This window comes from Corvus hawaiiensis, chromosome 26, assembly GCF_020740725.1.
Source record: "Corvus hawaiiensis isolate bCorHaw1 chromosome 26, bCorHaw1.pri.cur, whole genome shotgun sequence".
Classification (NCBI taxonomy): Eukaryota; Metazoa; Chordata; class Aves; order Passeriformes; family Corvidae; genus Corvus; species Corvus hawaiiensis.
The window spans coordinates 9,585,203-9,610,282 of record NC_063238.1 but is presented as its reverse complement, the minus strand read 5'-3'; the positions used below and the strand labels follow the sequence as shown (position 1 = coordinate 9,610,282).

Genomic DNA, 25,080 nt, shown 5'->3' with positions numbered 1-25,080 from the left:
CTGGCAGGGCAGGAACTTCCACCTCATTGCACAGGCAGAAACAGAGAAACTCTGGAGGAAAAAGCTGAGGGCTAGAAATGCCAGCACACAAAAACACCTGCATATGCTGATGTAGGGAAGGAGGTGTTCATGGCATGAAAAAAAGATATGCTGGCTCTTTGAAGAATGAACCTCTCAGGGTGTAATGTGCCTCTGGGATGTGATTCTGGTGAGTTTATACCTACACGTGGTAACCCCCAGAAGCCTTTTGTTAACTGGCTGAGCAGGACATCTGATGCATCTGCAGAGGACATCTGGTGGCAACAAGGTGAGGGACAGTGTGCTGCGGGTTTTCCCCTTTCTGTGTGCTGAAGCATGCTAACATGGAACAGGTAATAAACAGCACAACCAAAAAGAGGAGTCAACAAAACAAAGATAAACCCACCTTTTGCTACCAGGCCTGGGCTGAAATATTTTTCTGGCAGGAATACGTAGTCCAGACATGTGAAAAATTAGTACAGGTTTTTCGGACAAGGTATTATGAACCACAGCAATAAATTATAGGTAAAGAAATGCAGAGACTTGACCACACTTGCAAAGGCAGGATGAGAAGTGCCAGGAAAGCCACACATTATACAACCACTCTGCAATAAGGAAGAAGAGAAGAGCCAAGTCCAAGACACTGAGGAGAAATGGGAAGATTCTGCAGATGGTCTTCAGCAGGGACTACTCAGGATGAGCTTCAAAGAACTTGCGCTGAGAAAGAGCCTGCCCCTCCCCGGCAGCCGTCACCTGTCTCTCCCTGGCAGCCCCACTCGCCTCCTCTTCCTCTCCTTCCACTCCTGCAGGGGAAGACCACCAGCACACACAGCTGTCCTCTGAAGAGTCACCAAGTCAAGCCATCTCTCAAGGGACAAACAAAGAGCAAGAGGACTTGTTTTAACCCCCCTCCTAGACAGAAACTCTGGATGTCTCCCTGCCATCACCAAGAAGAAATCTTTTTTTTTTCAGTATTGCCTGCCTGGGAGTGCTACCTGGCTTTGTTGACACTACCAGAACACTGATTCCTAAAGATAGGCTTGCTTTTACAGACATTACCTCTAACTCCTCTATTGTGCAGCCAAGTAACAGCTTGCAGCCCGTGGACTGATGGCCTGGAACCTGGAAAGCTGGCTGCAAAGTGGTGGGTTTAGGAGAGAGATTTGGAGGAGGAAGGAGAGGTTAAGCGATGTCCAGGTTCAGGTTTCAATGCCATAATGACATCTCTGGGTTTTGCATTCACAGAATTCCCCTCTGCAGCCTCTTATCTTGTACCAGAGCTGTGAAGCTCTTGTGTATCACTCAGAAAATCAGTCCTGTAGCTCTCTTGCATGACTGGAAAACAAAGAGAAAAATCATATTTTGGCCAGAGGATGCTGTCAAAAATATGCTCCCACATGACTTGCTTCCCTAATGAGCCTGCAGAGACAAAGCGCACTCTGCAAGGAGCAGGCTCCTTGTCCAGGCATCCTGTCCTGGACATGGTGGGGGGTGAGAAGCATCCCGGTCCATGGAGTGACAGTGCCTTGGCCTGCTGCCACCTCACCTTCTGCCTGTCCTGGGGATGAGCAAGCACCCCGTCACCCAGCCCAGGGGTTGGCAGACCTCTACACTGGCAGCCGCCTAAAGCAGATGGGAGCTGCTCATCATTCCCTCGGCAGGGATCAACACCCACCCCCACCCCACTGCCTCCAGCAGCTCCCCACACTGCTGAGGCTGGTGGGACTCCCCTGCAGGCTTTCCATAATAGCCCAGCTGCTGGAAGAGGACTGGGCTGGTGGGTGCCTGAGCAATACAACATCCTAACAAAAATGAGGTTGCTATCTCCAATTCTGCTCACCCAAATGTGAAACTTAGGGCAAGATGATGATGCATCCTTCACCTCTTCCCATACTGCTAACTCTGCTTGTTGCTCTGGCTGAAAAGATTTGCATTTTTAGCCAAGCATCCCTCGGGGAGGCTAGGGGAGGATCTCCATCCATCTCACCTTTTGTCTGTGCCCATTTCCCCTGCCATGAACAGTCCCTCGGGAGCAGGTGGCAAGCACCGGCATTCCCACCTACAGCCAGCATGTTGCAGAGACTCAGATTTCACTTACATTGGCAACAACGCACTGAGCCGACAAGCCAGCTATAAGATGAAGCCCTCCTACCTATACAAGTGAAAACTGCAAATGATATTTTGCATTTCATGCTTTTATTGTGATCGATATACACTCCATGATAAATACTGAGACTAGCCTTGTGTGTGACTCAATTTATGCAGCCAAAGAGAAACTTTGCAACAGACACAAGTGCTTTCAAAAACAGTTGCCTTTTGAGACTGACATTTTTTCCACTCAACACATATCTATATATATATATTTGTCTTTGTGTACTTCATATGTGATGACAGGCCATATGCGGTCAGTATTTGGAAACCTTCTAAAAACAGTCTGAGGGTTGGTTTCAGATCTCCAGAAAACAAAGACCACCACAGGAGATAATGACATCTTCAGAAAGTTCCTTTTGCACATATGAAATCACAGCAGAAGAGGAAAGCTCAAAGCATTTCCAAGGGTGAGTCACTGGGAGCACATCAAATGTACGGGACATGAGATTTCAGGGACAAGCTACAAAGACCAGAGGGATGATGTCTGCCCTTTTCTTTTGAATAGAAGATGGACACTGCCCTGAGCTGAACTGTGATCAAAAGCAGCCTTCTCCAGACTTATCCACACTCACAGACCTTCCACAGTTTGCAACAAACTGGGAGAAACATGAGATAAAAGGGCATATGATCTAGATAACAAATTCTGTTCCAAATTAATCAGTGGCACCAACATAAATTATAACAGACAAACCTCAGAGATTTGGATTAAAAGACCCTGAAACAGTGAGAGTCTGTTAACAAACTGCATCAAGGACTCATTCCTGCATGCTATGGTTTTGCCATCACGACACCAAGACATGGGGTCACTGCCCCAGCTGTCTGCCTGGGAGAAGGAAGATCCTTTGGCTTCCTTCTGCCCTCCAGCAGTGCCAGCAAGCCAGCATGAACCTGCCACCCAGCTTTCGGGGACACAGGGAAACAAAGCCCTCCCAAAAGGAAGTCCTGGTTTCCTCAGAGTCCTCAAGATCAGGATGAGAAACAGTGGTCAGGTCAAACCCTTTAGGCAGGCAGGGTGACCCTGCAAGGTGATTAACATGAGGCATTTATCATCTTCCTTGCAATTACTGTATTTTCTAAAGTCTCAAAATCAGTGAGCCTGAAAAGACCGGCTGTAGGATAACAAACATGAGATGAACAGTTCAGCATCTCCCCAAGCTACATTCAACTTTACAAACCCAGAGATTCTCAAACCCTCCTTCCCTCCACACATCACTGCTAGAAAGAGATCCATATTTCACAGCCAAGGCATAAAAGTATGTCCAAAGTGTTGGGGAAGATGAAACAGGAAAGCCTTATAAATATGATTGCCAGACAAAAGATTTTGGGAATATGAAAACTACAGGCAACATCGAAATGAAAGCCACTTTTGAAATACCAAGTCTTAGTTACTGAACAACTGGAAAACAATGGTATGGCCGACTGAAGGTAATCCCCTTTCGATTGAACAATACCCTCTGCTTGCAGGCAGGTCCAAGGGTCAGAGCAGACCCTACTAGATCAGCAGAAGGGGTCCAAAGAGTAGTTTTTAGAAGTTAAGATGTAACACTCTATGGTAATATAAGAACTCTTATAGGCTGTATGTAAATGCTATAGGATTTGTATCTTGTATTAGATTGGTTAGTGACAATTAGAATATTCAGTACAGAAGATGATTTATTGTATTGTAACCAGGACTTCAGACACTCTTACTCACACTCTTACACACTCTTATTCCTCTCTCACTCCACTCCACTCTCTCTCTCTCTCTCTCTACTTACTTGCTTACACTCTTGCTCTCTTGGGCCTGCTCCGAGCTGCAGTTGGCAGCTCTAAGCAGTGCCCCTGTACCCACGCCCTTTGCAATAAACCGCATGTTCCAAGATCTGACTTCAGAGATCTCTCATCTCCGTCCGTCCCGACCGTCCGAACCCACCCCAAGCTCCCGCACAAAGGACTGGAGGAAGTATTGCATGTGGGAAAGGAATAGGGTTGCACTACTGCCTACCTAAAAATAGGTCCTTTCCAGGTCTAGGGACAAGTTTCACCGATAACAGGAATGGGCTTGCTTTTCCACACCCCCAAACATACCCTGCAGTGAAAATGAGACAAGAAGGAAGAAAGGATGTCAGTTAAACAAAAGCAGTTAGAAGAAGGGGAGAGCACACCAGTTAGAAAAGTGGGAAAATCCTACCTCTTTTTGGAGAGTAAGCAACCAAGTACATTACTACTTTAACACAACCCTCTGCTATTCAAATGCACCCCTGACCCTTTCTCCTCTACTTTGCTATCACAGCATCCCATAAGAGCCTGTTTGTAAATCATGGCTAGATGTCTCCCTTACTAGCAGAAAGGTAGGAATGGTGGATCCTCCCCAGGCACCTGCATTTTGTGGAATAACAGGGATGTTTGATTCTGGGTTAGCAGTGCAGGAGTTGGTGCTGTGGTAGTGGGGATGAACAGAGGTGGCACAGCAGGGGCAGTGCTAGGGGGCCTCCTAAGCATACGAGAATTTAAGGAAAAGGGTATTGCAGAGGTTTAACAACAGGAATTTTGACTGGGTGACAGATCTGATTTCTGCTCTGGACTTAACAGGCCATAGCTCTCCAAACCCAGCTGCTGCAGCCCCAGCTCTGTCAGTAGGAAAGGAGAGTGATGTTCAGTAGAGAGGGACTTGTGTTTCACAGCACAGATCCAGCTCAGGCTTCCCAGCTGGCCTCAGCTCATCAGTTCACAGCCCTGTCCCAGTGTCAGGTTTCTCCCTAGCCTTGGTCTGCTTGACATAAGCCACTCTTGATACTATTTCAGTATGCTCTCCATTGCTCAGCTGGCAGAGCAGAGGACTGTGGATATCTTTTTTTCCAGGGCAATGCTCAGGTCTGTAGCTCAAAGGAGAGACTGATTTTAAGTTTATACTCAACACAGACTTTATACCACATCAGAGACCTGCTGAGACTCCATCCCAGCTCCCCAGGATGGTCTAGGTTATGTTTTCATCCACCCCCATCTTGAGGGTCATTCCTTCAGGATGGAATAGAGATTCAGTGCTTGAAGATAAAGGGTCAAATATTTCTGTATTACAGCTAAACAAAAATTCTGTGTGGGGGAAGGTTTTCACACAGTAAGTTGCTACCAGAACCAGTGAAGTGTCTGTTTATCAAGTGACTGGTGTCAGAAGTAACAAATGTTCTTTGGGTTTTTTTTTAAATTCTTCTGTTTTCTTTTTATATGTTCCTTTGCCCTGCAAATGCTCTCAAGGCACACAGCAAAACCAGCATGACTCTTCATTCCTGAGTACCAATGCCTTTTTTTTTCCTTTTCAAAGTCAGATAAGAAGAACAAGTTTCCCTTTTGGCCATTTTCCAGCCAAGTTCTTTCCCCCACTCCTTCACATGGGATTTTTGTGAGCATAGGGGAGCACAACATACGATAGAGAGATGCAGGCATTTGCAAGGAAAACAACTAGAAAAGCCTTCAAGCCAGGCACTTTTAGCTATCAGGAATGCCATCCACTGTGACATTGTGTTTTATTGTACCAAGCAGCAGTTTACTACATTAACATCCTTTTGAATTATCACTTCAGGAAGCATCTCAAGCATGTCGGTCCATGTCCACACACGTGGTGTTGCATCACCCTCTCCCCACACCAGGCCGTATCCTAGGAGTCAGCCCTTCTGATTCTGGTGGAGTTTAGGGAATGCAAGGGAAGAAAGGGTGTACAGCAAGTCCTTTCACCATAGAATAACTTGTTGGGGAAGATGAAACAGGAAAGCCTTATAAATATGATTGCCTGACAAAAGATTTTGGGAATATGAGAACTATAAGCGACATCGAAATGAAGGCCACCTTTGAGATACCAAGTCTTAGTTACTGAACAACTGGAAAACAATGGTATGGCCGACTGAAGGTAATCCCCTTTCGATTGAACAATACCCTCTGCTTGCAAGCAGGTCCAAGGGTCAGAGCAGACCCTACTAGCTCAGCAGAAGGGGTCCAAAGAGTAGTTTTTAGAAGTTAAGATGTAACACTCTATGGTAATATAAGAACTCTTATAGGCTGTATGTAAATGCTATAGGATTTGTATCTTGTATTAGATTGGTTAGTGACAATTAGAATATTCAGTACAGAAGACGATTTATTGTATTGTAACGAGAACTTCGGCCTTTTACTTACTACTCTCTTACTTACTTCCTCTTTGCTCACTCTTACTCCGCTCTTACCTACTTGCTCTTACGTTTACACTCTTACTCTCTTGGGCCTGCTCTGAGCTGAGGCTGGCAGCTCTAAGCAGTGCCCCTGTACCCACGCCCTTTGCAATAAACCGCATGTTCCAAGATCTGACTTCAGAGATCTCTCGTCTCCGTCCACCCCGTCTGCCAACCCACCCAAGCTCCTACAATAACTCAGATTTGTGTGTCTCTTAAATGCCCTTGACGTTGCCATGGAGGGTGCAGCTCTGCAGTAAGATCTGTGTTTTGCCTGTGCTGACTGAGCATGCATATCTCTCACTATGCAGTTCTACCCTGTGCAGTCAGGATTGGGCAATATGAACCAATAGTTCATGGCAATAGACAGCACCATAATAGTCTGATACCATGATCTGGGTGGGAGACAAAGAGTTGGGGCTGGCTGTCTTCCTCTCCTTCCAAAATTCTCCCCCTGACGCAGCCAACAGAGCCTGTCATCAGCCTGGAGGGTGACCCCCCGTGACTCCACCCATCAGCACTGAGGGAGGCTGCTCCAGCACTGGATATAAGGGAAGGGGTGCTTCTGTGGACCCGAATGTGCTCCTTTGTCCCACAGCTGTGGTCAAGAAGCTGGGAAAACAGGGTACCACTGACCCCACATCCCCTGTCACTGCCACCCTTTGGACCAGGAGAAGACAAGTCGGGGAGAGAACAGGCATATGCAGGGCGCAGGGAGGGCAGGGATGTGGTGGCAAAGCAGAGCATAGATCAGGACCAGAGCTGCTGTGCATTTCTATTGTCACAGCATTTAGAGCTGCATTGCTAATGAAACCTGAAAGAAAGGAGAGGTGCTGTAAAGACAGAGCCTCTGATGGATCTGCTTATTGCAAATTTTGCATCCTCATGTCATTGTGTTGCATTTTTTATAATGTTGAGGGGTCAGCTCCCCTCATCTCTATCCTGTTGCAGGTGTGCAGAGAGTCTTACTTCAGGGAATCCTTAGGTAAGAGGTGACAAGCTGGAGCAGGACACAGACTTGTTCTGCTGCTTCTGATAATTCCAAAGCATGTAATGCAAACATGAGAGGGGTGATAATAGATTTATGTAAGAGTAGACTACAAATCACACCTCTTCCAGTTATCCATGTAGTATGGCCTTGGAAATAGCCAAAGAAATAGTGCTATAAAGCACTATTCAGTGCTATAAAGCACTTCACAGTGAGCCAAAAGCTTTGCAGCAGCATTGTTTTGTGCAGAAATTTGTATTCAAGGCACCTTTTAGGCCTTGGTTCCCCATATCCCACAGTGATGCGTCTGCTACTTGCCATCATGCTGCTGGGACTGGGGCTGCTGCAGGATTCTTCTGGGAGTTTCTCTCAGGTCTGCATCTCTCATCTTTTGATATCTCAATTCCCAGGGTAGATAGCTGCAGTGCTTTCAGAGTAATCCTTAGTCACTGGTTCTAATTCCAGCTCAAAGGAGAGGGATTTTGGCACAGGGAGGAAGATTTCTACTCACCACTAAACTTCTTATTGGACCCCTGACAGACACTTTGAGGAACATCAGGAGTCATGCCCAGACTCCCATGTCCCATTTCACACCTGTGTCCACAGCTGCTTTTGCCAGCAGAGGATGCCTCTGCCATCCCTGACCTTCACCAGAGGTACTCACCAGGGACCTCATTCCTGTAGCCAAAATGGGGCAGGCATGGCTATTACTAACCTTTAGCACTCCAGAGAACATGGCAAGGAGCCTGACATGAGCTAGGTGGCCACAGGGTAACAGTTCACTGTCACCTTCAGCCAGCAACGTCAGTGGGCAATCAGTAACACTGAAATCCCACTTAATCCAGAAGAAATGAAGTAAGAATGGAAATAAAATAATTCATCCATGAAAAATCCATTAATATCCATCGAAAATAGATTATATTTATGGAATACTTTAAAAAAACTATACAGGCTCCTATCCTTGCTGATCTAAATTGGCAAGACCTCTCACCCATCATCAGGTATTCAAGCGATTGCCCTGAGGAGGAGCGATGCTTCCTTAGAAGCTTCCTCTGCATGTAATGTCTCAGATTGCATCCACTGGGCTACTCCTGATATGTCAGGTCTCACAGACAGTTCCTTGGACTCCTGGAATGTGTCCAGACAGGTTGCTCATTCCCAGAACTGAAGTCATGCATCATTCTCTTTCAGGGAAGCGTGTCTCTTTAACAAGCCAGGTGTCATCCAGTCAGGAAGGAGGAAGGCACCAACTCTCTCATCCTTTCTGTGGTGGCTTGTTAACATGCTCCCATGTGAAATGTTCTTTACACTTGACCTCTCAAGATACATGGAGATGAAAATTGAAAAATAGGGCATCTCAAGGAGCCAGTGTGGACAGCAGGAAGCTCCACCTTTCTTCATCTTGGTGTTCTCATTTTCAGCCTTTCCCTCACTTTACAGCTTTCTGAGGAAAGCATGGCCAGCATGTGGGAGGCAGGAGTGTCTCTTGTCTCCAACCCCAGCCTGGTGTTGTCCCCACTCCTCCCTCCACCCCAAATACTACAGGAGCCATGCAGGAGGGCAGAAAGGTGCTGAACCATTTCCTTCCAGTTTAGGGAGGAAACTGTGCTGGCTGCTGGCTAATGGGTATCTCAGCATGGTCCCTGTGTGAGGCCACTTTGTAAGACTGGCAGGAGAATGTTTGCGGAGGGAAGTGGAAGATGTAAAGGAAAAAAGACACCACAACAGGGTAAGGAAGGAGACTGTGTGCATGCACAGCAGTAAGTCTCAGGATGTCCTCTGCCTTGAACAAATCCTTTAAAAGTGAGTTCTCAAGCCCAGCACAATACCTCCACCTCCTCTGCTACTTTGCAGCACCACAGCCCACAGCAACCTGCTTCTCATCCTTCCCACATCAATCTTCATCTCCTTTATCCTCGTCCATGAAAGAGTGGTCTGTCTCACCCTCTCCCTGAAAAGACAAATCCCATCAACGAGGGAGCAGCCTCTGCTTGAGCAGGCAGGGACTGCACTCCTTGCTTCTACTCCCAGAACTGGCTTGAAGCGACACATCCCCTCCAAACCAAGGCTGACTAGGCTCAGACACTTCGCTGTATGCCCACCAGAATGATAGCAGGCAGGGAAGAGATGTTTACATTATTACAAAGAAAAAAAAAACAAAGAGAAAAAGAAAATGGTGGCATTGAGACATCAAGCCAGTGCCTTTCCCATGACAGCACTCAGGCTTAGCACTCGAGCCAAGGTATTGTTAGCTGGCCAGGTAATGCTAAAGGAATGAAATCATTCTTATTTTTGCCAAGAGGAAGGGCCATCCTGTCCCTTGAATAGGCAAGAAATAGGAAGAGCTTTATACCAAATTGGTGAAACTTCTAGGATTAGAAGAATCTGGGGTTTTAGCAGAAAATTTTTTAGAACATGAGAAATGCTTTGCTCCCCCACAAGGAAAAGCTTCTGGGTCAACACAGCCTGAGGCATAAGGTGTGGAAGAAGGTAGGCTGTCTGCTCCTTACTGTGTCAGGAGGGCCTGCAGCAAAATGCCTGGATATGAGGGAATAGCCGTGCTGATTTAATCTTCAAAGCCAGTAACTGAAGCCTGGTTTTCTCTCATTTCCCCACCTACCTCTTTTATAAGTTTATCTGTCTTGGTAACTGTGAGTATATGTTTTTATTTTCTTTTTGTCTTAACCTGTCTTGCATTAAGTATGATTTCAGTGTAATTGTATACTAATGACTTGTTCCTTGCCAAAGGATGTGGTAAAACTCCACGTAGAGCTTGGGGCACCTTACCAGCACTCTGGGTTGCCAGCTTGTTCTCTGTGATATCCACAACATTGTGTGCAAATATCCAAAGCAATGTCCCTTCCTTCAGCTGCAGCCCCTGTGCTCTCCCCTGGACAATAGTCAGGAAAGGAGAAGTGTCTTCTGGAGATGCATTACCCCTTCTCATTCCTAGGTCTTACATGTATTCACTCCCTTATTGGTCCACTAGCCTGAATGCCCAGCTCTGGCTCCAGCTTTCTCCACATCACAGTGGAGCAATATCAGATATGGAGCTTGGACACAGATATTGGGATTTTCACTGTGCAACTTCTGTATTTTGGTGGTGCCGGGCATCAGTGGGGGTATCCCCTGGGTCCCTATGGGGGGACCCAGGACTGTGCTAATTTGTAGCCTCAGTGGTGCAATGGATAATGCATCTGACTACAGATCAGAAGATTGTAGGTTTGACTCCTATCTGGCTTGCTGCTATCAGTTTTATGCTCCTTCTTGCCTTCCTAACCCTGACCTTCCCTGAGGTTCCCACCTACCCCCCTGTGCATAGATGGAGGAAAAATTGGGAAGCTTGGATAATAAAAAAAAATTTAAAAAGCAAGTGGTTCAAAAGCTGGAGATGTGAATTTGTGTTCCTTTATGTTGATACCCACACATCCTGCTCAGCATCCTTGGGAATTTTCAATTGGGTCAACTCCACCTCCAAACAGACTTATTTCTGAAAAGATTTTATTACATGGATCTTTCCCAATCCCACTGGGAACTTCCAACATTCAAGTCTATTCTGAGCATCTTCCAGTTTTCCACTGTCATGCTCCAGCTTGGCTGACCGTGGAGGATGCTCATTTATCCAACTCCTCCTGCTGAAATGGGGAAGGGGAATGTCCTGAGGAGATAAGAATCATGTCTAAGTGCTCAGGATGAGAGCTGAGAGAGCTGCTGATAGCTGAGTGATAGCTGGGTGACCCTGAAATCCCGCTTAGGTCACGTGAAGAGTAGGTACAAAAAGAAGCATGTGTTTACAATATTCAAAATAGATTCACCAACAAAGAGTACCTCAGTAAAGGAATAATAAAGTTTCAGGTACTAAAGAAATCAGGAAAATGTTCTCTTGTTTCCAGTGGTTTCCCATCTTTGCAATCAGCAGAACATCTTGTCTACGCATGTGCCACATATCTCAGACTGAATGCATCAGGAAGCACCTTGTTGTGCAGGAACATTTTCACCATCTTTCCTTTGAAATCCTTCAGGCAGACTGAAACTTTTTACCCTCATACTCCCATGAGATTTATTCTGTTTTCACTCTCTCCAGCAAAAGGGACAGCTTTTGTTTGAAACACAAACGAACCTTTTCATACAAGACAGGACCTGAAAATTTCATTTCTGTTGGAGCAGAAGTCCCCCCTGTACACATCAGGCTATTTAAAAACACCTCATCCCTCTGTTTGCCTGAGGTGCCCTACTCCAATAATCAACCCGGTGTATCAGAGTGAAATGTTGTATGATTGGGGTGTTTATAATCTCTGGCATCTTTCATTATTAAGTGATACAAATGATTGAATAGACTGTACCCACACAGCTCATTATTGGCCCTTGCTGGATACGAATATAATCATGCACTTGCAGGTGACTGTCACTAATAACCTGCACCTAAATGAAGTATTTCACGAGTTACACCATCAAGCAATCACTGAACAGTTTGCTACTGTAGTGAAAAACATTTAGTACCTTTAGATCCATGAGCATGTCCTAGAAGAGTGGGAAGCTGAGCCAGTCACATGAATGTAACAGGCTGTAGCTCAAGAGGCAGAATAGTTGCTTAGCATAAAGTAAGTCCTGTAGGACCTGAGTCCTACATTTTGTGAGGGTTTTTGGGTTTGTTTTTTTTTCTTTCCTGGCTTTCATTCTCCTTCAGGGGTATTACACTCTTACACAGAAATGCACTCATGTCAAATCTTTCTGAGTGGGTGGGAGAGAAAAAAAGTCTTAGAGATGGATATAGAGGGAGAAAGGAGATTATCGCTTCTCTAGAAGAAAGTCTGTGTATGCTTTTATTTTTGAGCTATCCTTTAGGAGAAATGAAAAGAGTTGCCACTGAATCAGTGAAAAGGAACAAAGGAGTTTGGAAAAGTTTATATAGGAAGGGGTGAATTTTGGGAATAAAATAAATCTTTGGCCCTGGATAGAGTCTGTGCCCTGTCCCACACCAGGGAATGGCACAGGGATGTCCTTTTGGACTGTGGATTCAGATTTGACTGCTAGTGAATACAAACTTGTGTGGATAACAGACAGCTAAGGAAATGGATGTCTTTTCTCAATTTGTCCTCACCAAGATGCCTCTGTTCCCTAAAAGGCAGGTTTTCATGCCTGGGTTCCTCATGGGAGAACTCCTGAGAGGGATACACTGCACCATGATGGAAGAGAAGGGAGAAAAGGTTGTTGCTGATATCTGTGTGTGTGTCCATACACATCAACAAAAGCATACTAATTAATAAAGAGGTATCTGTGGCCAGGGATGTAATGCACAAAGAGAAGCAGTGTGCAGGTCTGACTCCTGAACTTCATAAATCCGTTTCCCTGCTGATAATCTTGCTTGTACTATATTCCCACAGAGTGGGGTTCCTTGCTCTCATATCTGAAATCTACCTCAGAGAAACACTCCCACACAGAGAGAGGACTCACTCGGGGTTCTGTTGAAGGAGAAAACTTCACTTCCATTCTCCCCCTGCTATGCAGACAGATTTGGACACTTTCAGACACGTTTACTCTCTCCAAGCCAGGAGCTGTTGCCAAGCATGTTTTTCTGCACCCCACGTAGCACCTGTAATGGAAAAGAAGACTAGAAGGAAAAAGGAAACAATAGAACACAGGAGAGAAAAAAGCAGAGTATGAGTGCTGACTCTCCTATTAACTACATCCTAAGCAAGCCTACATTTGCCTGCATTAAACCCCTTCTGTATAAGGACCTCTATGACCCCTCTCCCTCTGCTCCACATTCTGCTAGAACATCCCATGTCTCCCTTTTTGGCACATCCAAAGGACCAAACATCATATCTGTTGCCTTAAGTCAAGAGACTGTGGGGACTTCTATCCACTCTTATCAGCCAGGCTGCTCACAGCCCTCATTTATAAGGATTATCTGGCATCACAGTTAATATGGATTGTTTGGTATCACATAAAGCAACATGCAAAACAAGGAGAGACTGTTCAGAGCTGAACACTAAGGATCACCATGGAAAAAAAGATCTAACAAAACTAGCTAAAAGTGAGCTAAAAATGCTTATTTTTTTTTGCTTCACATAGGAGAATGCCAAATATAAATTATTAAATTGAGAGAGGACTCATTAAGGCATATAAGTATCTCAGAGGTGGGTGCCACAAGGATGGTGCCAGACTCTTTTCAGCGGTGGCCAGTGACAGGACAAGGAGCAATGGCCATAAACTAAAGCACCAGAAATTCCAGCTCAGCATGAGGAAGAACTTCCTTACACTGAGGGTGGCAGAGCATTGGAACAGGCTGCCCAGGGAGGTCATGGAATCTCCCTCTCTGGAGACATTCAAAACACCTGGATGCATTCCTGTGGAACCTGCTCTAGGTGACTCGACCTCAGCAGAGGGGTCTCCAGAGGTCCCGTCCAGTCCTAGCAATTCCGTGATTATGATAATATATTAGTTATTAAATCTCATTAAATAATAATTAATTATAGTTTTATTAAAGGTAATAACCAATACTATTATGGAAAACAACAAAGCATTCCAAAAGCATTGCTGCAACACGGATTTCAGTGTTTACTGCAGGGCAGCCACCTCTTTGAGTTATTTTCTTTTTTTTGTTTCCCCCGAGGAAAAAAAAAAAAAAAGAAAAAGAAAAAAATAAAAGTGAATTGCTTGTGTACCACACGTGTTTGAAACGGCTCTAGGAGCGTAGTCTTGAGAGGGAGCGAAGCCGCACTCGGGTCCCTCACCCAGCGGCCAGAAAAATTTTAGCGTCTCCTTCGAGCCGGAATCGAACCAGCGACCTAAGGATTCCCACGGGGCGCGGCCTCTACAGTCCTCCGCTCTACCAGCTGAGCTATCGAAGGGACCTGCCCGCTGCCCCCCAGCGGCCGCACAAGCCACCGCCCCGCCCCGCGCGCGGCTCTGCGCATGCTCCTGGCAGCGTCGGTCCTTGCGGCGGGGCGAGCGGCGGGAAAAGGGCTCGGTGATTGGGCGGCGACCGTGGCAGAGCCTTCGTGTGGGGCCAGTGGCGCAATGGATAACGCGTCTGACTACGGATCAGAAGATTGTAGGTTCGACTCCTGCCTGGCTCGTTCATTTTTTTAGCGCAGCCCCGCATCGCGGAGCAAAAGCAGCGCCCTTCCCAACAGCATGCACACATCGCTTCCGAGTGTTAGCAGCACTCCTCAGCTACCGCAGTTATTTATTCATAACGCCATGAGCCACCTTTTTTTGGGAAAATTGAATCCACAGACTGCTGTGTCCAGTTCCGCGGGCCTCCACACAGGAAAGACATGGAACTTTTGCAGCGAGTCCAGAGGAGGGACACAAAGTGCTCAGAGGTAGGAGCACTCTCTTGTGAAGTCAGGCTGAGAGAACGTGGGTTGTTCGGCCTAGAGACGGCTCCAGGGAGACCTCAGAGCACTTTCCAGTACCTAAAGGAGTTCCAAGAGAGCTGGAGACGGACTTTTTACAAGGGCACGAAGTAACAGGACAAAGGGTAATGGCTTTAAACTGAAAGAGGGTGGCCTCAGGCTGGATATAAGGAAGAAATTTTTTACAGTGGGGTTCATGAAACCCCATGTTCATGAAGTGGTTGCCCAGAGAGGTGGTGAATGCCCCCTCCCTGAAAACATCCAGGGTCTGGGGCTCTGAGCAACCTGATTGAGTTGAAGATATCCAGTGTCCCTGCTCATTGCAGGAGGGTTGGAAGTAGACGACCTTTAAAGGTCCCTTCCAACCCAAACCATTCTGTGATTTGATAATTGGCTACTCTGAAGCTGTGGCACGCTCTCAAATCTAATCATTGGGAATGCCTTCCTCGCCTCTCCTGCTTGCAAGCTCTTCTTTACACACTGCATAGCCTTTATGTACATGAAAAATGTTTGGGTTTTGTCGCAAAATCACATGCTTTTCATGCAACTGCACAACAAGGATGTTCTCACAGTTCTCAAGACTGAGGGATAATTAGAATGTAAACAACATTCCTAATCACAGCAGCGTTGCTTGCTGCCTTCAGAGACCTCCCGGTTGTTTTCTTTGATGTCGTCTGTGAGAGTAACCATAGTGTGTGTCAGGCCAATGTGGAGTACACTGCTCCTCTCCTAGGGCCAGGAGGTTTTGCCCCCGTGTAATGCAATGGTGTGTTAATCGGGTTAATTTGGGAAAAAAATCGAAAAATTTAAGCCTACAGTGGTGTTTTGCTTTGGGAAACACAACACTTCCAGGCAGACAAACGGGGTTAAATCACAGAATCACAGAATTTTAAGGGGTTGGAAGGGACCTTACAGATCATCTGGTCCTAAGCCCCCGTCATGGATAGGGACACCTCCCACTAGGAGGTGCTCGCCTTGATCAGGCCTTGCTCAAGGCCTGCTGCAGCCTGACCTTGAACACTGTCAGGACTGGGACCCCCACAACCTCCCTGGAAAACCTGTTGCAGTGTCTCACCAGCCTCACAGCAAAGAATTTCTTCCGAATCTCTAACCTAAATTTCCTGTCTCATTTTGTACCTGTTACTCCTTGTCTTGTCACTACAGTTCCCGACGAAGTCAGGATGATGAGACCAGATGGAAGAGAGAAGAGAAAAAACACGAGGAAAGAAGCCACGAGGTGAGATCAGATGGAAAACTATCCCCCCAAGGCGTGACCCGGGCCGAGAACGGAAAACAGGAAAAACACGCACGAGCCAGGCAGGAGTCGAACCTACAATCTTCTGATCCGTAGTCAGACGCGTTATCCATTGCGCCACTGGCCCCGCACGGACACGGCCTCGCCCCGCTCTCCTCTATAGCCGAGAACGAGGGCGCCGCTCGCCCCGCACGGCCCGGGCCCCGTCCCGCCCCGCCGGCAGGGGGCGCTCCCGGCGTTCCCGCCCCGCCCCGCGACCGGCGCTAAGGCCCGCTCGAAGGGGGTGCGTGCTGCGCATGCGCGGGGCGAGCCGGCTACGGTCTTGCTGCGTGGCGGCGCCGTGAGTGGCAGGTCCCTTCGATAGCTCAGCTGGTAGAGCGGAGGACTGTAGCGGTCAACGCGTCGCGGGAATCCTTAGGTCGCTGGTTCGATTCCGGCTCGAAGGAGACGCTAAAACTTTTCTCCCCCTCGTATGCAAACTGCTTTTAACAATTCCTCTTCAACCTTTTGCAGATACAGTTGCTTTTCTCGCAGAGTTCTCGCCGCTTCGCAAACCGAGAGTGTGTGCTGTGTCTCGCTGGCTCTCAGGAGCGGCTGTTAGCGCGGCAGCAGGGAATGCTGTGCCTAATGCAGGACTGCCAACACCTTCTGAATTTCTAAAGGAAAACAATATGCGTGTTCATACTCCAGCGTGCCACAAACCCTCACAAAGCAAGTCAGTGCAGGAGGATACCTGCTGAGATCCCTTTGTCTCATTGCAGTTAATTAGGATTTTGAAATTCTGAGGGTCATTTTTCCAGGTCTCCTCTCCTCTCTCCCAAATGTCTAGACATTGCTTTTACAGGATAAGGCTTTATCTATACATACTGCCACAAAAGGAATACATTTTCCTATCCAACCAACTGAAGTGGTCAAGTCCAGGCTGGACAGGGCGCATCCCTGCCCATGGCCGGGGCTTGGAACTCAATGGTATTTAAGGTCCCTTCCTACCCAACTCATTCTAAGATTAGCATGTACTGACTGTCTCCCTTAGTGGAAAATTGCATGTCTTCACCAGTGTCTATCTACCATAGGTGTCGGCTACCATGCAGTTGTCCCATCTTACTGCCTTCCCAACCCTGGGATGGGTGAAACTGGCACAAAGGACTGAGTCCTCTTGAATAAAACTCTGTACCCATTCATCTCTCAAAGTGAAAGGAGAAGCCAGACCAGATGTCTCAGGATGTCTGCTGTTGTCCTCAGCAGCATCATGGTTCCACTCTCTGCACGCACCTTTTGCTGGGGGAAATTGTTCCATATATATGTGATTCCAGTAAAACCACCGCGTTACATCACTTCATCACACTGATGATTTTTTTTACAAGCATTTAAAGGACTTGCAATGTGCGGCTATGGCTCTGGCTGCTTTGCATGGGCAGGCACACCTGCTGCAATCCAAGAGCCAGTTCCTCTTTGGGGAAACCCTGAGTTGCCATTTTACACTTGCCAGGGTGCAAAGCCATAACTTTGGACAGCTGTCTCAACAGCTTCTCTAGCTGTTACTGGAATGAAGTTGTTGATAGTGTGGCAAGGTAAAGGGAGTGCTACAGTTCATACATACAACCTTTATTAGTCAGAGTGGTTGACAGCCAAGGTAGATTGGAATACATGGTAGTTTACATATAAATAAATGTAGCAAAACAGAGAAAAAGCCTGTGAATCTGTACATTTTGAGAAGATTTCTGGGTGTGCAATTGAACTGTACGCAAAACCAGATCATGTTAGCATACGTTCATGCTAGGAACTTTTCTGAAAAGCAAACAAAGGAGTAAAATCACATTGAAGAGCTAAGTCCTGAAATCCTTGTTCATCCTTTCTCCCCATGTCCTCAGAATACCTGATCTTCACATCAGTGAGAGACACAAATGCTCTGGTACTCTAAAAACTAAGTTTCCCATTTGAAATTAAACCATGAGTTCAGACACTCAGATGTTTGAGTCCTGGACAACCCCCTCAGAGGCTTGGTCCCTGGTTTGTTCTGAGGTTTTTTGCTGAGATAATGTGTTGTGGCTCTTCTGTATCGAACCCTGTGTCTGTAAAAGCGATTTGCAAACATGAAGCAACTTGTCCGTCTTTGCTTCACAGTGTGAGATCGAGTCATAAATCTTTCCCAAGAAAAAGCTCTCATTTAGAAAGTGTAAGTAAGAATCACATGACTTGTGGTACATCTCAAGCCCATGGAGATAATTTCCTTGATTTTGGTGAACTTTGGCTCTGGCCCTCTACACCCCTCAGAGGTGTTGCATGTGAAAAAATTCCCCAGTTGCTTTTGCTAATATGGGATTTAATTTTTCCTTCCTGGCTTTAGGCCTGCTCTGTAGCTGTTGTTGAAATCAAGGGTGCAATTCCTAGTGACTTCCGTGGGAACAGGAGGATGGATTTCACATGGGAAAGGATTCCATGTATAACATGTAGCTTTACACCAGACTTTTCTCCCAGTGCCTCTTTCAGCTCCCTGATGGAAATAGTCACTAGGTAACATTTGGACATTTTCACACTAAATTTCTCTACCAGACAGTGAAACTTAGGAAATCACTTCACCTGCAGATTTATTATGTAGTATGTGCTCTCCCTACTCCTTCATTTGGGGATAACATCCTATGCCAGAGGAAACACCTTGAAAAGGGGAATAGGGAAGAAAGCCAAAAGAGGAGTGTGTGTGCTGGTGTCCTCAGCACATACCCACTCTCTGTGCTCTGCCCATGTCACAGCACCCCAGTGCTGCCTGACCCATCCCCCCGGTGGGAAGATGTGAGGCTACCACTCAGCTACCACTGGAAAGACGTGCCTCTGGGGCCATGTCTCCTCAGTGGCAGGATGGTGTCACCAATCCCCTCTCCTGGGACCACGAGGTTGGATGGGCACATCCTCACTGGGCAGGCAGAATGGCAGTCTGGAGTTATGTACATAGGAGTGGTTTCCAAAATCATTGCAACTGAGGACAAAGAGGAGCCCGTGGGTAGGAGAGAAGCGAGTGCCTGTGCCCAGCTCCGGCCATGCCAGAATCTTCCCTCTTTTCTGAAGCAGAAAGCCAGGGTGATTTCTGACTGCAAATGTGAGTCACTGTCCCCAGTGCCTGCACCCAGACAACAGATGTATAACCTGAACAGGAAGTAATGGTCTTTAAAATACCCCTGTGTTATGGGACTTTTAAAGAAACATTGCAAATAGTATGTCTTGACTTTGGAGTTACAGCTGGTTCTATAAAACACATTCTTTTCCCATATATTTAGCTGCCACTGAATGACGTTTGATGTCAAAGGTGAGAATAGAAGGAAGGTAATAATGTTTCACAATGGCGGGATCCAATTTTAAGTAAGGGAGTAACACTTTTGGCTAGTTATACATTCACCAGTCAGTATAGTTTAGTGGAACATTGTGACCCCCTTTAGACCACAGCATGCCAAAATAGCAAATACACAGAACTGACAATGATGTAAAATGATCAATAAGGAGAAATTCAGCTGCCTCAGGCTTAAACAACCATGTCAAATCAGTGAAGTGCTAAGTTTAAGATCTAAGAGGTATTCCTTTAGCTCTTACAACTTAGTGGCCTAAGCTCTTCATGCTTCCTTTAGCCATACCCATATGTATCTCCACTGATTTGTACAGTGGTACACCTGAACATACCTCATTCCTACCTCTTTATTTAAAATCATGCCATGTGCTCTTAAAGCCCCTGTGCCTGGCACAGAGGGGAGGATTCAGTCTTACCCCAATGAGCTGGTGAGGAGGACGGTCACTCCTTTGCTGCTTGCCTTCCCTGCCAAGTCCTTGCTGCTCCCACAGCCCCAGTGCCTGTGCTGGTGTGATGGCTCCCAGCCCAGTGCCAGCAGGCCAGTAGGGCTAGAAGCCAAGGGCATGGTGGAATAAGCCAGCTGGCAGAAAGCTGTTGGCTGGGAACCAAAAGGAGGAGCTTTGCCACAGGCCTGTGGGAAGAGGAGAGAGGCTCTGGCACAGCCCAGGATCAGATTTCCACTCCCCATGGCCTTTGCCCACTGTCTCGTGGGCAGCAGCTTTGGTTTGCAGCTTTTGCAGGGGAAGACACAGAGACTATGTGTACTTCTGGATCAGGCTCCTGGATTTGGAGTGACCTGCACTGTAACAACCATCAGAAAAATCTCCTAGCACTTTGTCTTGGCTCAGGATTTATAATTTATAATTTATAATTTATAATTTGTAATTGCCAGAGCTGGGTCCCAGCAAGCCACTAGCTGCCCTCCAAAGAGCACTTCTTCTCTGGGAAGGAGAGCTTCAGCTATCTTGCCACCAACTTTCTCCCTGAGACCTGCTAAAGAGTACTTCTGAGGCTCCCTCACAGGAATGTTTCACATCCAGCAAAATTGCTGCTGTTCTTGGGGTAGGGAGAGGCAGAACCAGTGTGTCCATAAAGGGACTCAAGACTGTGTCTGGGAGGTGAAACTACAGCTGAGGGCAGGGAGGAGACCAACTATACCAAAGGGAATATTATTAGAGAGAAAGACAATTTGAAGCCGTGAGAGACCAGCATGCTCTGTACAGGCCATAGGTATTTCCATACGCAGTGCAGGTATCAACCTATTGGAGGTAGCATAGAGGGAGATTCTGCCTTGGTAGGAAATTGCTCTCAGGTTACTCTTGATTAGCTTAAAGACAACTATGGACACAGGCTGCAGAACTCATCACATGCTTTTTCTCACGTTGAGACTCAGTGAGAAGCACCAACAGTCGCTCGCCTGCTCTAGGACTCTGTGAGATAGCTCCGATGGCTGTCCCCAATCAGTTGTGTCTTCTCAGTTACGTTAGTTGGCTGAAGCATTATAGGAGTTTCTCCATCTAAATTGGAGAGGATGACAAAAATTATTGTAAGAACCCTTCGCTTGCTACCAAAGTCAGATTTCTTGTTAGCACCACAACATTTCATTCGCTGTTCTGGTTGCAACTTAATCTGGTTTCACAGACAGCTGTGTGAGTACCAACAAGGTGGCACTGCCCACACGGAGTCTACAAATGCTCTTACTCCTTGTTTTCACATAATGGCAGATTTCTGGGTGGCTATTGCTGCTGCTGTTAAGCTGAACATTTGTTGTGCCTGGTGCTTTGCAGATCTTGCAGGCTAAAGGTTCCTGCCTGTTCTAATAGCAAGTGCTTGTTCCTACAAATGGCTGAATATAATGAACACTGTTGTGAGTCAGCAAGCACTAACCTTCAGGGTGTTTGTGAGAATGGGACAGAAATGAGTCTTGAAAAAAGCAGAGTTAACAGTAAAGAAAGAGGAGAGTTAAAAGGAAAAAATGCATGAGCAGTAATAGTAATACGCTTGAGAGGAGAGAAATCACATATATCCTGAAAGCCAGCTAGTTAAATAAAAATGTTAAATTAAACTTGACGTCCTATGTAATGTATATGCAACAGGATTCTAGGAATTACTATTTTAATGAATTTGGAAGTACCAAAACTTCATATTATCACTATATAAATCCTTACTGCTGTGTACTTTCTCACTCCATGCGATTTTGTGTTTGCTTTTCCAATATAGCTATAAAAAATGCATTTGTTGTAGAGTGGAGGAAAGTAGAAGTGAAGTCTTTACAGAGTTCCTTGATGGCTACTGTGTCCCATCTGATAAAGAACAATGTTTGGTTGCCCTTCTCCTGGGCCTGTTTCCAACCCTCAAGTTTTTTGGACAGAGGGAAGTACTCAAGTCTCAGAAATTGACTTTTACAGATTCAGCCATCTTAGCGAAGTGTTTCATATGAAAACTCTGGACTATGTCTGTCTTGATACTACCACAGCCTTCACAGTAATTGAATACAAATTTTTACTTTTTTTGCCAAGTGACCAAATGTTCAGGAAAAAAATCTCATCTGACATTTCCTCCTGTTTACGTGACAGTTCATGGGATGAATCATGGGCAAAAGACGTAATGTACAGGAGTAACTTAACCCAGAGCAGCAATCTAATTGCATGCCATACGGCTTCCACTCAATGGGGGTAGAACAACTTTTACTCTGTCAAGGTGAAAAGCAAGAATGATTAAATGCCAAGCAACTTCTCTGTATGGGCAATTCCATATTTAGACACAAGGTCAAAGACAGACGTGTTTCATAACTTCTAAAAGTATATGAGTAATTAATGCTTGGAGCTCAGCTCAGGCTCATATTAGTTTGGCAGTTCCAATCCATTTTTAAGTTGCTGTGTGTTTTCTAGATTTCTGAGCGGCATTCTCTCCCACCCACTGCTGCCTCCAAGTTGTTCATTTGCTGGAAGTTGTTCATTGTTGATGGAGGGCAGAGATTAGCAGTTCTTTTTGCTGTGATACCCAGGTGTGCAATAGGAGAACAGGACCCACTGCAAATCTGTCGCATTGCCTCCAGCTGATCTGCAGACAGCTCTTAGCTGGCACCCTCACCAAACATTTTGCTGCTTGCACCCTTCTAAGATTTATGATAGGGCTTTTTAGCAGAACAAGGACCCATGGCATAATAAACTGTACAAATATAGTCTGCTAATGGCAAGCTGCAGAATGGAGGTGAGGTAGAATTCACAGTTTAAACTGCTTTCTATAGATAGCTCCTGCTCACTGTTCGCCTACATTTGTATCATATGGAGTGTGGAGGAGACAATGAAGTGACAAAAACTTATTGCTTCTGAGTTGGGAAAGTATTTTGCTACTCAGGTTCTTTTATTCTTTTTTTTTCTCTCCCAGAATTCACTTTCTGTAAAATAAAAGTTGGTCTAGAAATGCCTTGCTTTGTTCTTACGATGATAACCGAATAGGAGGGAGCAGACCTGCCAAACTGCTTTGAGTGCATCATTACAGCCTGAGGTACAAAGGCAATCCAAATTCCAATGCCACCTCCTCCGGGAACACAAAAGTTAACAAAAATTTTGCCATCAGCTTCAGTGGAAGCAAAATCTGTCAACCTGCCCCATGTGTGTGGGAAAGTGATGAAGTGTTGCACGTGTCTGTGCTGCAGACAAGCGAGTGATACTTCCCTCTGCCAGTGTATTTTGACAGGTTACCCATAACATCATGGCACAATACCACAGATTACCTTATTTAGCACCTTTCTAATGTCACACTTGATCTGGAACACTAAAAAATGTCATGTTTAAAATGTAATAACTTATTATTCAATATGTTTAAATAATTAAACACAACGTTTAGTTCTTAGTCTTCTGCTCTGCGTTAGGTCAGAGCCTTCTGGTACAAATCAATAGTTGTGAGGAGAAATCCTTGTAAGCTAAGTATGTGCCAGGGCTTGCAAACCCCTAATTCCCTTTAGTTCTTATGGTCATGTTAGCCCTGGAAGTACATGCTGTAAAACAATGCTGTCAAGGGAGACATGGAACTAGCTGAGCACTAGAACTAGTCAAATTTATTTGACTAAAACCTTCTAGAGGAATATAAATTCCCCTAGAAATTCTCTCTTTCTAGAGAAATAGCATTTCAACAGACTTGCAGCCTTTGGCATAATTGTGTTGGTTTCAGTGACAACTAACTTTGCTCTTACATTTTAGGGAATGGATCACTGAATCTTTGGCCTCACACCTCTTTCTTTTTCACTAATAATTATGTTTAATGGTACATTAGTTTGAGGAATGAAATTGACTGTGTAAAACCTTAATTTTGTTAATGAGAAATGTGAGGAACTGAAAAATTACTATGGTTGTGTCAGTTTGATAGTTGAAGTCTAAATCTGAACTCTTTTGAGCAGCCAGCACCAGGCAACTCCCACTGAGCACAGCTGCTTAAGGACTCACTCTCAGAGGCTTTTAGCATCAGGAATTGTGATGCTTTATTGATGTTGCGTTCCTCAGAAAAGTGGCCTTAGCATGAAAATCTACATTTTGACCTCACCAAAAAGTTCTGGTTAGCAATAATGTAGATGCTGGGGATAGCAGGAAGCAAAGAAATTAATTACTGTCTAGAATGCTCAGTCTGTGCACAGAAGGCATGGAAAGAATTTGGATCCTAATAGAATCTCCTCTTCCAAAATGAAATCTGCTGCACAAGTGATTGCAGTTTGTTTCTGAATTACATACAGGAGCATTTCTATTATTTACCTAAAGGAAGGCATGAGTATTAATTTCTATGGCCCAACATTAAAAAATGCACAATCTTTGCTATTCTAAAAGTCAGCTGTGTCTTTCTGGCCAGCATGCCTGAAGTTGGGGTGACAAGGGAAGAAGGAAGGGAGGAAGCTCACTTTGATCTGGTTGTCACTCTTTTTTTTATTTTTTTCCTAACTGCATTGTCTGTTTTCCTTTCAGCTGCAGAAAAGATGCTCATGTTACCCTTTGTTATAAAGCTTTTATTTTTATTTCTTATACATTGCTCTCTTTTAAAATAAAGTGAATTCTGCTTTACTGAAGCTTGCTGGTTTTGATTAGAAGGAAAATGTAACAAGACTGAAGAGGAGAGTAGGAAAGGTATAAAGATCTAGTTTTCTTCAGACCCTACCTATATCATTAATATTGTTTTCCAAATACTTAAAACATGAAATTCCACATTATGTTAATTTTTCAGATTGGTACTTTGCTAAACATTTTAAATTTTTTTTAAAAATTGGTCTCAGTGGGACTCGGTGGGAGTAAAGGTATGTCAAGGGGGCCTAAACTTAAAGAATACCAATACCTTCTGGTACCTGTGCCAGAAGAAGGGAGCAACTATTTTTCTGCGACTGGGGAATTTTGTGCTGGATTTTAAGGGAGAACTAAAATTTAAAATAAGCCAAATTAAAAATAAAAAAACCAAATCAGGCAGGTATTAAGCATTCTGATTCTTCCAAGTTCCATCCGTCTACTTCAGACTTGGCTTTGGTATCATAGACTCATGAAGAGTAAGACCCATTTTAGATTTGCACTTTTCAGGTGCATAATGTGATAGAATTTTTTAGATTTGTCTCAAATAAGGCATTGTGGTTATAAAGTTTTCACTAATAGTTTTTATTGCCTTTGCAGATACTGATAAGTATGATCAATTTTTAAGCTGTGTTTACCTTGATATGCCTCTAGGCAAAATCAATTTAAAAACACCACCAACACGTTGGCATAACAGTTATAAAAATAGCATTTGTTTCAACTGCTACAAGTGTTTTG

General features: G+C 45.2%; 1 protein-coding gene and 4 non-coding genes across 5 annotated transcripts in view; 2 read left to right on the top strand and 3 right to left on the bottom strand.

Moving 5' to 3' along the window:
* Positions 1-14,101: 14,101 nt before the first annotated feature.
* Positions 14,102-14,192, bottom strand: TRNAY-GUA. Its single transcript is given in 2 exon segments — positions 14,102-14,137; positions 14,156-14,192. It is a non-coding gene; the product is annotated as a tRNA-Tyr (tRNA).
* A 155-nt stretch (positions 14,193-14,347) lies between these two features.
* On the top strand, positions 14,348-14,420 carry TRNAR-ACG. The gene has a single exon. It is a non-coding gene; the product is annotated as a tRNA-Arg (tRNA).
* A 1,591-nt stretch (positions 14,421-16,011) lies between these two features.
* Positions 16,012-16,084, bottom strand: TRNAR-ACG. Its single transcript has one exon. It is a non-coding gene; the product is annotated as a tRNA-Arg (tRNA).
* Positions 16,085-16,311: 227 nt separating this feature from the next.
* On the top strand, positions 16,312-16,403 carry TRNAY-GUA. The gene is given in 2 exon segments: positions 16,312-16,348; positions 16,368-16,403. It is a non-coding gene; the product is annotated as a tRNA-Tyr (tRNA).
* Positions 16,404-20,716: 4,313 nt separating this feature from the next.
* Positions 20,717-25,080, bottom strand: part of DNAJC5B (DnaJ heat shock protein family (Hsp40) member C5 beta) — a 39,146-nt gene continuing 34,782 nt past the window's right edge. Inside the window, exon 4 of the mRNA XM_048329108.1 lies at positions 20,717-20,811. Coding sequence (XP_048185065.1) covers positions 20,717-20,811 — 95 coding nt within the window. The remainder of the gene's footprint in view (positions 20,812-25,080) is intronic.